This window comes from Phalacrocorax aristotelis, chromosome 1, assembly GCF_949628215.1.
Source record: "Phalacrocorax aristotelis chromosome 1, bGulAri2.1, whole genome shotgun sequence".
NCBI lineage: Eukaryota > Metazoa > Chordata > Aves > Suliformes > Phalacrocoracidae > Phalacrocorax > Phalacrocorax aristotelis.
This window is the reverse complement of record NC_134276.1, coordinates 178,853,188-178,871,202: the sequence shown is the minus strand read 5'-3', so window position 1 is coordinate 178,871,202 and position 18,015 is coordinate 178,853,188. Positions and strand designations below refer to the sequence as shown.

The window sequence follows — 18,015 nt, the reverse complement described above, 5'->3', positions numbered from 1 at the left end:
GGAAGCCAAGCAGCAACCATGAGGACAACTAGAGGTGTGGGATGACAAGGACATCTTTGGTGCTGAAATCAGAGCGACAGGGTAATCTTTCATGTTTCTCAAGCTATATTTCATGAATGAGCCAAATAAGCAGGTCTGGCAATGTAATGAGAGACAATATAGTTAAAATCCTGCATTGTCGGTCACAACAGGGACCAAAGGACAGGTTCACCCTATTTTGGCCACCAGATTATGAGTGCCACAGATTGACAATTGTGGAGTTCAGAACTCCTTTTGCTGTCTAACCAACACAAGCAATTACTTATTGCTGCTCACTGCCTCCCTTCACGGCATTCCACTTACGGTCGATCATTGTGATGGTGCTGTCTTCAACTACTTCACTTGTCATGTCTGCAGAATGCACCTTGATGGACACCAGGTATCGCTTGTGGGGAACGAGGGTCATGATATTAAGCAGAGATTTGTCTTTTTCTATCCTTTTAGAAAATTCCACGTCATGGGTGTCCAGTTTTTTGCATTCGATGCTATACCCGTCAAAGTCAGAATCAGGAGGTGTCCAGGAACACGCAATGGCAGTAGAGGTCTGGGGCCGACAATGAAGATTTTGTATCTTGTCTGGTTCTAGAGGAATGTTGAGAAGTTGAAGCTTAGTGGGAAAAGGGACAGGTATCATGCACTCTGCTCACCCATCGCCCTGAGATTCTGCATAAACCATTTGATCAGAGCAGGAGGCTGGAAGCCAGAATTCCCACTTCTCCTGCAAATGTGTGCTTCCTGGTTATTAGGCAATGCAGTCTTACTCATTTTAGCCATCTGAAATTGGACCTAATGGCATCAGCTTCATCAGGTCTGTGAAGCTTCAGTAATTGTGAAACCAAGCAAACAAAACTACTTGCTGAAGTCTTAACAAGAACAGCAACACTGGAAAGCAATGCATTTGTGCTACAACTTACTTGAGGTTACCTGTGGTGAACGGTATCAGTCAATACTAGCACTGTCATCTCATGACTGGTCTGGTTTCCTGGGTAGCATGTGGTGTGTCCATATTACTAAAGCATACCACAGAAGTGTGCTTTATCCATGTAATATTGGAGCACCATTAATAACACGCGACATGTAACAAGGATGGGATTGCACTTTCAGATCCCAAACACCTACATTCAAGTGATTAAATACAGGTGAAAGACATAGCTATGCTCTCATTTTAATTAATGTGCTGATTGAAGTCTAAAGAGGTAGTCAGTTTACTAAACATAAATGCCAGTTTGGAGCTGAATCCCACCCCAAGTGACAGGAAGGTTTGCCGAGGCTCAGTTATTTTTACAATTCCAGGTCACTTTTTCAAATCAGCCTGCTGCTGAGGTTGCTAGAGACAGCTAGAGGTGATGTGGATCCACAGAAATCGACAGAAACGCAGCGCAGTGAAACACTCTGATTCCAGCTTCAAATCTAGTACAGCAGGGTTTCATTCATCCTTCCTGTCTGATCATTCAGAAACATTTTGATTAGTTCAATATCCTACTGTCCCTAATGTCAGAGAAGTTTGGATATTCAGCCTTATTTTACCCCTGAAACTGATTGATTCAGGCTCTGCAACCAAACAGCCCCACTGCAGATGTGAAGATTGCAAATGTATGTCTATTTTCAATCTTTAAACAGTTGACCTTGTACACAGCAAGGACTTAAGAGTCTAGCTGAATTCATCACCATTCATTCATGAATTTATTAATGGAAATTACTGACTGTGAAAGGAATAGGTAAGATTTAAGTTTTGCATCTTCTCCAGCTGAGTGTTAGGGTGCAGTGGAAATTGTTACTTACTTGTTCTCACACTTGCAGACTGTGATTGACTGTATGTCTTCCAGTTGTCGCCACTGACCGTTCTGACACTAAACTTATAGAGTCTTCCTGGTCGCAAGCCATAGATGATGCGTACTTTTGATTTGCTGCTGCTGTAGGGATTGAATACTGTGAGGGGATCTTTTGGAAGCCACTGTAACTCAAAATCATCATAGTCTGTCCAGTCTGGAGGACCCAGCCAAGTGATTGATGAAGAATTATTTGTAACATCAGTAAAGGACACAGTGTTAGGAGGGCTGGGTGCTACACAGAAAATGGGGGGAAAAAAAAAAAAAGGAAAAAAAGAGATTCTTAACAAATTTTTACACATGACAAATAATATCAAACATGCACTATTTTATTCATGCATCACAAAGTGGTTTGTATTATCCCATGTACACAGCCAGTTACTGCATCAGTGCTGATGGTGGTGACTTTCACAGGCATTACATATTCCTGAGCCTCTGAAAGAAAAACAGTGCTGAACAAAATCACACTCCATTGGTTTAACACCCTTAAGGATATCCTTTAACTTTACACCTTCAGTGTCTCCTTCAGAATAAGTCTGATGCATAGCTGTGAACTAATATGAATTCTGTCAGACGGGACTAAACAAAAATCCCAAAGCTTTTGTGTCTTTTACCTGTTCTTCCTTCAGCGTTTGCTGTGTTGGTCAGGTCACCACTGTGAGTCACCACAACCAGAATGTACTTTCTGCCAGGAATGAGCCCCTGGAAATGCCATTCTTTCAGGTCTTTCTTGTGCCATGTTTCTTTCTGTGTCCCATTTGGGTTGTAAAGATTCAGCTCATAGAAGTCAACATCTCCTGCTGCTGGACCCCAGGTGAACCACAGACTGTCTGTCGTGTTTCGGTTGGATGCCTTGAGACCAACAACCGGGGCTGGTACTGAAAAAAAGGCGATGAATATTACTTTATGTAGAACATCCCTAGGGTGAAGAGAAGCAGCAAGGTCAAGCAGACCTTACACTTATGCTGTAATGTCAGTAATGTAATAAACTAGACAGCCATCACAGCTGGCCAAAAAGCCAGGATGCATTAGGAAGTATACCTCAATAGTTTTCTTTCTTATTTTGAACTGCCACTGTCCCCAAAAGATGCTGAAATGTTTATAATGGATAGTTTTGCAAACATTAAGCAGCTTTTTCCAAGCCAGTGTCTAGAAACATCCAATTCTGAGGTAGCTGAAGAAAGCGCAGAGGCAGTGGTACACAGCGGTTACTATATGATGCCTCAGAGGATAAAGGTTTCACAGAGTGTCAGGGCTGCTAGAGCTGCTTAGGAAACCCTGCTTCCCACATGTGGCTAAAGAAACATGGAGGTGCAGCCAGAGCTCCGCATGGGAAACAAGTTTTACTTCACTGGTAGATTGTCTACCCCATTAATCCTACTTGCTTTGCCTTTTGTCTTTTCCACTTATAGACCAATATTGCTTCTAGGAAGGGAGACAGCTGTTTTCCTTTAAGTCTTATGCAGCATACATTGGGATGTCCTTCTCCTGACATGAGTACTTGGGAACTATTGCTTCAATCTTCCTCTTGTAACCACATCATTCAGCATTTGCCTTCTTCTTTATCTAATGCTTTTCATGTATAAGAGCCAATTTCAATACTTCTAATAGTTGCTCTGATCTAGCATGAACATCAGGCTCAGACCAGCTCACTAGTGTCCCTCACTAGCACCACACGGGAGACGGATGATTTTCTTAGATGTTCTTGCCTGTTCTTCCAAAGACAGACGACTCATTAGTAAGGTCTCCGCTGTGGGTAACAATCACCATTCGATACATCCTGCCTTGCCGCAGGTTCTGGAATGAACATTCCTGGAGGTGCTGCTCTCCTGAAATCCTGTCATGAAGGGACTTGTCTGGGTTGTATAGGAAGATGTCATATGAATCAAGCTCCCCTTGTGAGGTGGTCCAGTTGAAGGACAGTCGGTCAGTGGTGGTCTCTGTGACCTTCAGATTTGTGACGGCTGCTGGAACTGAAAGAAGGATAAAAGCAAGAGTAAATATCAAAGTGTCTAGCCAGTGAGCTGAACCTTTAATAAAGTAACAGCTCATGGCTGGAATACATTTCAATTAAGCCACAAGTAGCTAAGTAATGTCAACATCAACTTTCAGAAGCAACGGAAGGCATTTATGAGGTGCCGCTGAGTCTCTCCAATATAACGTTTGTATTTCCCAGTCGGCCTGGTTCTCCAGCCTGTGCTCACACAGAACTGTCTTTTACTTTCTACAAGAAGCTTTAACTGAGTAAAGACTGCAAGACTTGGCTTTAAGTTTAGAGGTGTGTATTAACATCAAATCCTTTGCTAAGAGCCTTGAGACTGTGAATTAAAAACTTGATGACAATAAAGCATTCAGGTGGTTCCATAACAGATAGACTGGGGGAAGCGTTCAGGACTTTGGTTCAATATCCTTACTATGAACTATGGCCACATTGTTATGCTAACAAATTTGAGATTCACATACCAAGCACACATCAGGAAAAATGATGCATAAATATCTGGAGTCTGTTCCTACTGGAATCTTTCCAGAATTGGGATATACACATGATTCATGTATTTAATAATATCTGACTGAGGGAGCTATTAATAAACAGACACGTTCTAATTACCTGTTCGACCAACAGTTTCTGCTCGTTTACTGAAGAGCCCACCACTGACTGTCAAAACTTGTATTTTATACTTCTTGCCAGGTAATAAATCTTCAAATTTGTGCTGTTTGGCAGTAGCTGGCTCTGATTTGTTGCTCAGGAGGATTCCTTGCTCATTCAAGAGCAGAATGTCATATCTTTCAGCTACACCAGGAGCTTTTTGCCAGGTTACCAACAAAGAATGACTGCTGTAGCCATGATCAGCTAATAATTCCTGGACAGAGGCTGGAACTGGAAGCAACAATTAAAGGCAGGACATTACCAGGTGAAATACAAACTATTCAATACACAACTGTGAATAGAGTAATTAATAGAGAATATCTTTATACAGTTGCATGTTCACTTGTGGGAAAAGGGATATCTGTGCATGTGTTTGCACAAGCAAATAATTCCTAGACATAAACACAATCAGATGAAGCTACAGAGCAACATGGACAACTGAACTGGACATGGAGAAGCAGGAGATGTACACAAATTATCATGAAAAGGGGGAGAAGTAGAGTGAGATGAACTGACCGAAACAGTTAAGAAAGGCATGTGAAAAAGAACTGAAAAATAAAGAAGTGGTAAATTGGTGCATACCAGTGGCACAAAATAGAAAACATTAGCCAGCACCTGTTGCACAAAAGTCAAGGCCACAGCAAGCACATGCAGGTGCTAGAGGATGGAATAAAACCAAGGTGTTCCACTGTTTGTGTGTCCTGACACACAGGATATTGGGGCAATACGTTGTCTAACAAGCCTTGACCATGCAATGGGCTCTGCTAGAACACGTTATTTGTCTCCATGCAGCCCTGCAGATGTATGTGTTGGATGGGTACAGGCACAGGACTGGGGAGGGATGGAACTGCCTTCATCCTATAAAGGCACACTTTGGGCTGGGGAGCTGAATCCCACACACATTTACCCAGGTAAAGCTACTCATATGACAGATCTCACTGGTATTAACAGAGCCATGCCTAAGTGTTCGCAGGAGTCAGGACTCACACTCTTTGAGATAAAAACTTCTCATGACTCTGGGGCTCCCCATACCCAATGTTATGCTCATAAACGTTATTAAATAAGGGTCAGTTTCTGGGAAAACATAATGCAACTTGCTCCTTGTCTTAAAAGAAACATACTTGTTCTCCCAAAAGCTGCTAAGCTGTTGTGCAAGGTCCCACTGTTAGATTGCACCACCACGCGGTACTGCTCCCCAGCTTCCAACTTGTGAAATGTGTGCTCAGACATATGTTTGGAGACACTCTGGGACTCAAGCTGATGGTTTTGCTGAAATATAGTCACTCTGTAGGAATCAACATCTCCACCTCCAGGAGCCCAGCTCACTTTCAGGCTGTTTGTCATGCCATTAGGTGACACATGAATGTTTCTGACTGCACTTGGAACTGGAAAAAAAAAAGAAACACAAAGGCACCTGCTCACAAATTTCCTGTTTGATTCAGACTTTTTAATTCCTACTTTTTTATGGCCACAGCAAATGATTCAAAGGACAAAGAGCATTTACAGGTACAAGTAATTTCACTCCTGGGTAAACACAAGTAAAGCAGAAGGCATTTGTGTAGGATTTTGCATTTTAGAAAAGCAATTCTATGTGTTTACAGGAAGAAAAGTAAAGAAAATGTAAGTTAAACAGAAAAAAGTTTGTATGTTCTTTTATCTGGGTAACCTCCCTCTTCTCCAAATGAACCTTTAGAAACATCTCAGAAAATCAAAGCTCTTTATGTACACTTACTTAGGCATTTTGCAGTTATAATCTCACCCATTCATTTCAGGTGGGTAAACAGGCATAAAATAGCTTAAATGATTTAGCTAGAGACACTAAGCAAACAACTGGCACGCATGGGAATAACAGACACCCAAACACTGACACTCTATACCATTTTATACCATTTCTATGCAACAAATCAAATTATCTGCCAATAATCAAATATTGGTGCCTGTGACATTTGTTTATCAAGCACAGATCAAGGCGGCTGAAGTACTACTGTGATTTTCAATGAGATCTGCTATCTTTGTGCCAGTGTTACAGGAGCTCAAATAAGATCATGGCTCTCCCTTGATTTTCTGTACTTCATTCTTTCCTCTAGAGAAGCCTCAACACATTTTAAATACCACACTATTTCTTACTTGTCAGGCCTTCTATGAAAGTAGCACGTTGTGCATCTCCACTGATTGTCAAGACAAGAATTTTGTATAGACGTCCTGGAGTCAGAGCTGTGAACCAATACTCCTCAATGGTGTTCCCGAGGAAAATGGGTGGGAAGATCTTCATGTCATTGAAGAGGAGCTGAACCTCATATTTATCAACATCCCCCTCAGCCTTTGACCAAGTTACCTGCAGATCTTCTGTACTTCTGTTACTAAGAGTCAGATCCTTCACTGACTCTGGCACTGAAGAGGTGAGAAGAAAGACATGAAACTTCTCAGTACTTATTCAGACCACAGCAAAGAGATAACAGGCCATGCTCCTCAGCTAAAACTTTTCATTCAGTTCCCTAGGAAAAGCAGTAGATTGCACCTATTTGCAAGGGTTGCTGTTTGCAGTTTGCACCATATCTAACACCAGAAGGTCCCATTTCAGAACAGGGAGTCCACAATCTATCAGCATAAAAATGATAAATGAATAATAATGGAGCCTGAAGGGAGTTTGCATAGCCAACAAAAATTGAGTAGGATCTGCATGTACAACAATTGTGGTGCAGAGAGGCATGAGCTAGTGGAGATCCAAGGTAAGTCATCTATGTGATGCAGCACCACAACACGCAGTTCCCAACTCCTGCCAAATGCAGGTCAGTTATTCTTGCCCAGTGCTACATGTGTGTTAATAAACTTGGTTTCTTAGGGTGGCTCATTAGTTTACATGTAGTGCTAGGTGAAGACAGGCAGATTGCACCCAGATCCCTGTCATCTCACAACTAGCCACTTCACCACTCTTGCCCCATGCTCTCCAACTCTGGGGGTAATTTGAGTAGAGTGAGGTCTAGCCTATCTTCTTCCGTGTACATTTCCATGACCAGAAAATAATGTCTTGTACATTCTGGCATAGTTTAAGCACAAATACTAAGCTTATGTGGAAATCTGTACCACTGTTTTTCAGTTTTCCATGTTTCAAGATTTCTTTCCAAGTTCACAGCACAGGTCTCTTCTTTCACTTTCTATATGTCTGTAGCTGAAACATTGGTCATAAACTAAATACTGCTTTCCATATTTGGAATGACACACATTCAAAGAGTCACACTGAACATCCTATGTTAAAATCATACAAGATTTTTGAGACCACGTATGGTAAATAGAAAAAATCCTGGAGTGCCTCAAGATGTTTCTGGGGTGTTTACTTACTTGTTCTGCCGTAGACCCTTTCACTAGTTTCATATTTTCCACTCCTTGTGCTGACTGTGACACTGTACTGCCTCCCTGGGACCAGATTAGTGAACACACATTCATTTTCATCCTTTGGGACAGTTTTTGTTTGGATGAAATCATTGTTATTCTTGATGATCACCTCATAATTATCAAAATATCCAGAGGCATGTAACCAGGACACCTTCAAGTAGTCACTTCTGGCTGAATTGCTGACAGTAAGTCCCTGAACACTTGAAGGGACTGAAAGAAAAAACACAATTAAAGATTCAGAAAGCAGTAACTTCCTGAAGGAATAGGAGTTGCTGTAGTGGACTATATTTGTTGTAATTACCAGACTTTTCTGAGGAAGTTGCAAAAAGGCCACAACGTGGATTTAAGCAATACCCTACCCTCCAAAATAGTAACTCAGCAGTTTCCAGGCTGCTTTACATCATATGACAATAGTTTGCCTTTCCAATTTTTGGTCTTTTGGGACTTGGTTGGTTTTGCTTATAGCAGTGAGTTCCACAGGTTCATACTAGTCCTCAGTTTGCTTCTTCTCATTTAAATGGCTGTCACTTGGACTTTCACTTACATCATGAGAAGGCTAAAATTTCACTAACTTGATACTCTTTGCCATTTTAACACCCCTTACCATCTTTCTTTTATTCTACTGGTTTACCAAGTGTAAAGTATCAGTCTGTTCAAACTTTGAGGAAGTTTTAAGAAGTTTTCCATCATTATTGCCATCCTTCTCTGAAATTTCTCTATTCCTGTTACAAAATCCTCGAACGCTGCATGACCAAAACCATAGACATGGGTGTTACATGACCAAAAACAATTGACATGGGTGTTACTCATTTATGTGACACCTTATTAATATTTTAGTAGTTAGCTCCTATCCTGTTCTTTCAGTGTTTGAGTAACTTTTTTGGGGGATGCTCTGCAGGATATACTTGAAGAGCCAAGTAGAGGGGTTAAGGGCAGAAAAATGCATTTGAGCTAAAACATACATTTCTGCTCGCTCACACATGACTTTTATTCATGCTGAAGTGATTTTGTATGACATAAAACAGCAGTACAGGCATAAGAATAACACTAAGTCTGTAAAGCTGTAATTTTATGGTTTTACCCTCCAACCTCTACTCACCCATTCCAGTTTGGTCAGATATTGATAGATCATTGATAATGTCTACACAAAGTGGTTATGGTGACTGTATTCTCTCAGAGGCTGTCTTTACCTGTTCGTTCCTGGCTGAAGGAATAATTTTCATACTTCCCGCTCTTTGTGGTTATCATCACGTTGTAAAGTGTCCCAGGAGTAAGGCTGCTGAAGGAGCATTCACTGAAGGATTTGGAAATGGTGAGAGTCTGAACAATCTGGCCTTCGTGAGAGAGTGTTACCAAATAACTGTCTACATCTCCAGAAGCTGGCAGCCAAGAAACACTGAGGTAGTCACTGCGACCTGAGTTATTTACTGTTACTCCAGTCACGCTGGAAGGAACTGTGAAACAAAGAGGAAAAACCAGAATAGATTTGACTAGCCAATTCCTATTGTTGTGAGAATGCCTGGAATGCCACCCTGCAAAATAAGCTGCCTGGGACTCCTGAGAAGCTCTGTACTGACTCCCACTCAGCAGCACTCATCTGCTTTTTGTAATACAGTGAAGGAAATTGTCTTTGGTGGCATGATCCCAGAACTTCTAAAATCGCAGAAGATGAGATATTCTCTCAAATTGCCGCTCACCAGTAATAACAATAACTACTGAGGCTTGTATGAAGTTGAGGTCCATAGCAGAATGTGTTCCATTTACAATGAGTTCTCTGACGCCTAGTGGTCAAAACATGAATGCAATTTGTTTTTCAAGCCAGCAAGATGAGCTCAAAGGCTCCACATTGCCAGAACTACCATCACTCAGGTACAAAATTATCAGAGTTATTACAGGGGCAGATCTTAATCGTAATGAACTGCCACATTTTACTGGACTCATGCACTGAACTGACTTAACTCAGTAGAGGGGCTGCCCCTCAATCGTCAGAGTCAAAAATATTAGAAGATTTTACAAAATGTGTCTATGTATTTTACGCCTTTTTGTGTTATTCTTTTCCAAATGTTTTTCTTTTTTTTCTTTTTTCTTTTTTTTCAGCTGAAGATAGTTGTTCTCAAGGAGAACATTGAAGCAAACTGCAGAATGCCTCGCCTTTGCCAGATTCACATAAGGGGTGAAATTGCACTGTGTTGTAAATTTTTCCCTCTGTTTAAATACCCAAAGGACTGGCATTACATTTCATGAGTCATTAAACTTACAGAATTTGATGCAATAGTAAATCCTGTCCTATGCAGTATAGAAGGGCCTCATAATGAGTAATTAACCCTGGCAGACATTCTTTAATGTTGCACTGGAGAAAAAGAATGGGTCATGAAAGACTGAGACACAAATTCATCCAACCACCCTTAGGCAGCTAATTTGCACACCTAAGTAAGGAGCAATCACCCTATGCTGCCATCTAGTCAACAGAACAAGGAAGTCCCTTCCAAGGAGCGATTCATGCACCAGGGCTGTACATCGCTCTCAGGGCATATTTTTGTCTTCACTACAGAGTGATCCTGCTGTACAGAGTTCCTGTTATAGGCATACCAGTTAGCTCCCTAAAGCTACGTTAACATGAGTCTGGACCCACACACAGGAATTATATGGCTAAAACTCCTGTACTTCTGAATTCTCAGTCCAATGGCTTAATCACAGGACCATTTTTTTTAATAAATCCAGCTTTTAGGAACTGACAAAAGACATGCTGGACTATTTTCCTTTTTACCTGTCCTCCCCTCTGCGATCATTTGCCTTGAAGATATCCCCCCGCTGACAGTGGTGACAACAACTGAATAGAGTCCTCCAGGTTTCAGGGGATAGAAGTGGTATCTGTTGGTTTCACTAGGAACAGTCTCATTTTTAATGACAATATTCTCATGAATCAGTAGTACTTGGTACGAGTCTACATCTCCCAGCGCTCTTGTCCAGTTGGTGAACAAGCTGTTGGTTGATCCCTGACTTGCCACGGTCAGACCGGTCACTTGGGCTGGCACTGCAAAAAAAAATTGTCATAATGTTACCGAGGAGAAATAAAATAAAACAAAACATAATCCTCCAAATAACCCAAGTTTAGTCACACTGAGGAAGTGCATCAAAAGAACATTCCAATTTGCAGCCAGACTCAACAGGACTAAAAATAATCTGACTGTGGACTGCTTCCTGTCTGATGGGATGTGGTCTATGGGAAACTATCTAAGAGACAGAAAGGTCTTACAGGCTTTAGCACAGCTTTTCTCAGTCAGACCAAAATGATTCAAGATCATTGAATGGGAAGAGATGGCATTTTATGAATACCATTAAACAAAAGCAACAAATTTAGGAAATTGCTTGGTTTTGTGATGACTATTTCAAACACAGCGTGTGTCTCTCATTCCCCCTTTCCTCTCCTATTCCCCATCTCTCACTCTTATTAAATGGCAAACTAGTTTGATGAATACCTCAGGTGCAGTCATCTATACCTCAGAGAAGTGTAAGAGCCTTTAATTTTGGGGGTAATTGAGCTGGATGGTTTTGGTTTTACTTTTTACGTCAGAAGTTCTGCAGGATATTAACTTTTCTAGCATCAAAAGATGAATTAGTTGTTAAACTAACATGACATTTATCTAAGTACAAGCTGGTGAACTTAGCCAGACCAAAAAGGAAAAAGAAAGAACTGAAAGGAATGGAATATCTAGCACAAATTTTACCCAAAATATTTTTTTTAAATTTGACACTTTTTGGTCAAAGCAAGGAAGTACAGTTACTTCTTTCTAAGTATTTCTGCTTACATGACCAAGCACAACTGAAATAAAGAACACTCTAACTTTACAAAATGTGATTGAAAGCTTCACCTCTTGTTTTATATAAACATTTCTGCACCCATACAATGGATAAGCAATCATTAACAAAAGCTAGAAAATTAGGCACATAGTTAAAAAACCATAATGTTCATATAAAACTGAATCAAAAATCCCACCAGTATTATAATACTGTCATAACATAGCAAGGTCCAACAAGAGACAGAAGTGCTGGATTTCTATGCTAAAGGCACCTTCAGCGACACCTCAGGCTTCACTGGAATCTGATCAATCTGGGAAGCATGTAAGACCTATTTCTGTCATATTTACAGCAATGTTTTGCAAGCCTAGTAGGTTGTCCTACTGAAAAGGAGATTCAGAGGCCTAGAATGCTTATTAAGACCTACGTTCAAATTCATTGATATTTGTTCTTTATCACTTTGAATGTAATGCTAACACACTATCCCTGCCTGATGTGTTTTCAAGCATTGATTCATAATAGTGAAGTGGGATACTGTAACCTTTATGCCTAAATAGGCCTCCTAAAGGGGCATAAGGCAGAAGGAAGTGAAATCCCAGCTATCTAATCACACAGCAGAGAAATAAAAGTGTAAGTCAAACTTTTCAGGCCTTGGAAGGAGTTCCAACACTTCAGTATGGACCACTATCAAGCCATAGGCATGATTAGATTCATACACTAGCAGCTTGTTTTCTTCTGTGCTTTGCCAGACCAGAACTACATTTTAAGACTTTGCCTGCACTGGAGAATGTGTAAGCCAAGCAGAGTAAAGAAATATATATGGTTTAAAAGTTGTACACATGCACAAAATTAGCACCCTACAAGGGGTGGGAATGGGACCGTCTTTGTGTCACAGTCATCATCCTGAGTAACACATACAGATTTTGGAATCAGAAGAGCAGAGGGATTCAAAATACATTTTCAAGGTCACATATGTTTTGTGTCTGTCAACCTTGGAATGTTCCCCTTAAAGCAGCATTTTCCTGTGTGGTGGTGGGTTTTTTTTCCCAGATGATGAATGTTTTGAATCAAGGAAGTGACTTTCCTGAAGAAACCCAGTGAAAATTGTTCTTCTTATATGGAATCTTGTGCTAATGTAGATTGATCAGACGTGACATAATATTTCAGAAAACTGTTTTGCTAAGAATTACATATCCGTTTTCCCAAAACCTTAAATAAATACTGCAAGATGACAGACAGAAATGAGAGACTCAGAAACATAACTTTTCTTTTGAAGAAGCAAATGTAAATTCAAGACTTTAGATATCTAGACACTGAGTTCATTCAGTACAATACAAAGCAAAGCAAAAAGAGTAAAATAGTTTGACAAGATGATACCTGTTCTTCCTTCCACTGAAGTCCAGTTGCTTAAAATCCCACTAATGGTAGTGACGGTAGCTGTATATTTTCTTCCAGGTACCAAGTCAGTGAAAGTGAATTCCTTAGCTTCTTTTGAAAGCCCTTTTTTAATGACAGTAAGATCCCTGTCTCCCAGTGAAACCACATAGCTGTCCCATTCTGCAACAGGGGTCATCCACATGACACTAAGTGAAGATTCATTAGCATGCTTCACACGGAGCTGGAGAACGGGCTCTGGAGCTGTAAAAGTACACAAATATCACAATGAGAATGGGACTTTGTAGGGAACACACATGTCATATCTCAAGCTCCTGTAAGGAATCTGTTCTGTAAGACAGAAATGTGACAGCAACAGAGTATTTGTAATCAAGAGGAGGTTCTTTACCTTTCTCTAGGAAGCTAGTCTTACAAATCTAGTATTTGTGCTACTCTTCCAGTAAAGGGTGGTAGCAGCAGACTTCAGCAATTCATTATGCTGTAATGCTTAGGTTTAAACTTATGCCAGGATATGTATTTTAGTACAAACGGATATGTGGTGAAGTCAGTGAGCCTCCTCTTGAACTGCGGGTGCTAGACAGGGGTATAAAACATTTGTACCATGAAACAGATCTACACCAATTTAGCTGCAACAAACAAGGATGCAAACTATAGGGTCAGAGTGACACTGATTTTGCACTGGTTCATATCTCAGTGAAGCAGAGGGACACTCCAAACTTACAGGGGTATTGTCCTGGGTTTGGCTGGGATAGAGTTAATTGGCTGGGATAGAGTTAATTTTCTTCCACTGATGTTTTCGTCCACACTGATGTTTTAGTTGTTGCTAAGTAGTGCTTACACTAATCAAGGACTTTTCAGCTTCTTGTGCCCTGCCAGAGAGAAGCTCAGAACAGGCACAGCCAGGACAGCTGACCCAAACTGGCCACAGGGATATTCCACACCATACAATGTCATGCTCAGTATATAAACTAGGGGGGGTTGGACTTTGAATGAATGCAGGGTGCGGCCACTGCTCAGGGACTGCCTGGGCATCGATCAGCGGGTGGTGAGCAATTGCACTGTGCACCACTTGTTTTGTATATTCTTTTATGATTATTATTATTTTCTCTTCCTTTTCTGTCCTATTAAACTGTCTTTATCTCAACCCACTCAACCAAAAAAATTTACTTTTTTTCCCCAATTCTCTCCCCCATCTCACTGGGGGAAAGGAGTGACCAGACACCTGTGTGGTGTTTAGCTGCCTGCCACGTTGAACCACAACAGGTATAAAAAAAGGAATTTGATCAGCAAACTTCTGTGTATGTTCGTGTGTGTGTGCATGCATGCACACAAAGGGCATCTGTTACCTAATGTAGTCCCCTGAACCAATTTTGTCCGTTATGCTATCCAACTCACTGTCTAAGACGGTAGCTTTACATGAGAGAAAATTAAGTAAGAATAGGGCCTAATACCTATGCTTCATAACAAGTACACTATGTACCTGAGTTTGAGTCAAATACAGTTGTGATACACCCACTGCTGGATATTATCTATTGGACTATGTCCTAATCACTTAGCTGTGTCAATTAAAAGTAACACCATGAACTTAAATTATTTGTAATGTGTATCAAAGTAAGCAAGATGAGAATCTGCCTTCCTCTGAGCAAGTTGGCTAGAAGTTAGAGAAAGCTTCAGTTCTGTAGCATCTACTGGTCTTGCCATTGTGCAAAATAAACAAAATGAAGCCCTCGGGCAATGACAGGTAAAGGCGTAGCAGGAAAGGCAGCACCGGAAGTGCAAGGATAAAGTAGGGTGGCTTTATCTTATCTCACATTCTCCTGTGAGATAAGGCTCAGGCCTGAGTCTTGCCTGATACTCCTCCTCCAGGTCTTGTGCTCTGAATTGCACTTACTTTGTATCCACAGAGCAGAACTGTTAACAACTATATTGCAATTATTTTTTAAGTTTGAAGCAATCAGATGTGGCTTTGACTAGCATTCCAGTAATGTCACTGCAGTGTATATACAATTCCTTTGGAAAGGCTGACTTGAACTGGCTAACCTCATTTTATTTCTGGAGCACAGGAACAAGAATTGGGACATTATGGATCAGCCACACTAACATACCTCAGCCAATTTTGGTTAACACTATTGTTACTAGTTAGTTGCACAAGCTGGAAAGTAACCCAGTTTGCCACGGAACACACTGATGAACAATACAGGAATATCTATATTGCTTTTTAAAGAACTACACAGGGTGCCTGCAATCAGCTACAAAATATAACAGTGAAATGTTATACATGTAGTGTTATGCCTCAGTCATGACAGAATGGTGATACAATTCCCAAGGCTTTCATTAACAATACATTTACCACGAAAATAACCCTGAAAGTCTTCATAGACCTGCTAAAAATAATTATTTCTGTTTTTCACAAGGGAGCTCCTTTTTACTGTATTAGTAGTGAAATTCATCTGTGGGTTCCCAAGTACTATTTCCTTCTGATTGTCCACAGAGCCCAGCCGAACATTTTGCACTTTCACAGTTCCTGGATGAGCACGCTGACCTGTTCTCCCTGTGCAGCTGGTCTTGCTCTGCAAATCGCCACTCTCCACAATGACGTCCACGTCATACTGCCTCCCCGGGATGAGGCCCACGTCGTGGATGAGGTACTCCGTGGTGTCCTTCTCGAGGGTGGTGTTGAGCACCAGGGCCGAGTGGTTCCACAGGAGCAGACGGTACCTCTCCCAGTCTCCCGCAGGGGGCAGCCAGTTCACTCGCAGAGACCTCAGCCAGCCACCACCACCTGCTTTCAGCTCTGAAACTTTCTGGGGAACTGAAATACAGAGATTGAGAGAGTAATTTTGAAGTGGGTTATTTCTGGTAAGATGTAACCACAGACTGGCAAAACCTGTCTCGCAGCATAACTACTGTAGAAGTCCTTGGATCAGTTAGAGCAACATGAGGCATCTTGTTATAAAGGTTGACATTAATTTAAAGATAATTTTTACTCTTCCACACACAAAACACTCACTTTTTCACTGTTGGTTTCTGACATCAGAAGTGGGGAACCCTTCTTAGGGCAAGAAAAGGCTCCCCCATGCACTTCTTGGATGCATCTTGCAGTTTTCAGTTAGCTTCCCAGTTGTTTCCTGGACTCAAATTCACTTAGAAACTGTCAACCAATTTTTCAAAGCTAAGGCCAAAATTTCAATTGCTGTGGGCCAAATTCTGCTGTCAGCAGAAGAAACGCAAAGTCTGATGGCTTCTTCCACAAAGGCCTTGTATGTCCTAGTCCCTCCCAGCTGTTTACCACTGAGGTTCAAACTGAGGTCCACTAAAGCATCCACTCTTTATGTCCGCCACTTCAAGGGTCCTGAATTTACATGTTCAACCTTCCTGCCCTACTGCTGCAGGTCACACTGGATCACTGAAGCTTTTCTTATTTTCAGGGAATAATTAAATATTAATCACCCCAAGCGGAGATTGGAAGACAGATGCAGACCCTTAGGTTAGGATACCTATAGCTTAGTGTTAAGATACTCAGAGACCAGCATTGGAGCCCTGAGACCATCAGCAAGTATTAACTGTAAACGACAAGGCTAGAATTATGCTCTCATGTTTTCTCTGGCTTCGTTAATATTTAATTGCTCAGTACCTAGCAAATGATCAAGGGATTTCTACTAGTACCACAAAATACTTACCAGTTTCGCTTCCCACAGGCATAGCTGGGTACCAGACCTAGATCTCCCACATGCCAGTAAATATGGGAGATGTCTTTCATTTGCTGAGTGAATGGCTAAAAGCACACAGTGTTTTGTTAGGAAGCACAGATGTACTTACATCAAAACAGATAAAGTTCAGCCCTGTCAGACTGGCTGGACATCGTTACACCCTTACGGTACAAAGTTTCAGTCCCTGAGATGCCCATATTCCTTACCACAACATTTCTCAGCAGGTTCTGCTGCTGTAGGCACCCTCTCAATACACAGAGATGTGGATTATGTTCTCAAGCACCTGGCTCTCTTTGTGAGTTACACAGGGATCCTAAGAGTCTAACCCTTTCAGTACCTGTAGACCTGATGCCTGAATTTACAAATTTATATTTAGGCCACAAAGCTTCTGCTGAAGTGACTCTGTTTTCAAAGCTCTTGCTATCTATGGAAAAGTCAAGGGAAGGAATTGCACATGATCAGCATCCTTGGAAATGGGACTTCTAGACCACCAGCTTTGAAAGCACTGGGTCTAGGTCACAAATCTGGGGACCAGCGGTTTGCGTGCGGGCCTGAGGCTCTCCCTTCAGATGGAAATGGTAATCTTACAGGTCTTTAATGGTAGGCTAGACAAACAAAAAAGTCATGCATATAACCAGTCCAGCTTCATATTTACTGGACATGAAAGGCTTTTCAGCTCTTTTCCAGCCTGCACTGAGAATGGGTTAGCAGCTAGATATGTCAGTGATGTGCCTTTCACATGAAATGTTTAGTTGTAGATAATAAATCTTCTCTAAAATAAATACTCTGCTCTCTTTCTCTCATACAAACATATTTTTTTTTTTTGGCTCTGAGTCTACTAACAATTTATGTTTGTGTTCTTCACCCACTTATACATTTTTTCCCATCTAAGTTCTGCTTGGGCTAGGCTGGTGTGGAAAAGATGACACACCTTTGTGGCCAGTAAAGCTGTGGGAGAATTATGCCAGGGCTTTTCAGGTTCAGAACTCAAACAAAAGAAAACTGTACTTCTGAAAGAAGATTAGAAAAACATAACCCAGCTCTACCCAGGCTGCCACATGCCTTCCTTAATCCATGCTGTTGGTAGTAAAGAAAGCTGAGACCTGATCCTTTCCTATTTGTAGATTTGCGTCTGGAGCAAGGAATAATACTAAACCTTGCAAAATTACTTAAAAATCTGTTAACAATTTGACTACATGCAGAC

The 18,015-nt window shown here is 41.1% G+C and overlaps 1 protein-coding gene across 5 annotated transcripts in view; it reads right to left on the bottom strand.

The window, feature by feature from the left end:
* The window catches only part of PTPRB (protein tyrosine phosphatase receptor type B), a 66,440-nt gene that overhangs the window by 21,803 nt on the left and 26,622 nt on the right, over positions 1-18,015 (bottom strand). For all 5 annotated transcript variants that reach the window (XR_012658556.1, XM_075080811.1, XM_075080810.1 and 2 more), the window contains 12 exons: positions 15,644-15,913; positions 13,084-13,344; positions 10,676-10,942; positions 9,099-9,362; positions 7,855-8,118; positions 6,643-6,906; positions 5,637-5,900; positions 4,477-4,746; positions 3,578-3,841; positions 2,483-2,746; positions 1,822-2,103; positions 343-621 (listed from right to left, as the gene is read on the bottom strand). Coding sequence is in view for 4 of the 5 variants with exons in the window: in XM_075080811.1 (XP_074936912.1) it covers positions 343-621; positions 1,822-2,103; positions 2,483-2,746; positions 3,578-3,841; positions 4,477-4,746; positions 5,637-5,900; positions 6,643-6,906; positions 7,855-8,118; positions 9,099-9,362; positions 10,676-10,942; positions 13,084-13,344; positions 15,644-15,913 (3,213 nt within the window). In the remaining variant the exon portion in view is untranslated. The remainder of the gene's footprint in view (positions 1-342; positions 622-1,821; positions 2,104-2,482; positions 2,747-3,577; positions 3,842-4,476; positions 4,747-5,636; positions 5,901-6,642; positions 6,907-7,854; positions 8,119-9,098; positions 9,363-10,675; positions 10,943-13,083; positions 13,345-15,643; positions 15,914-18,015) is intronic.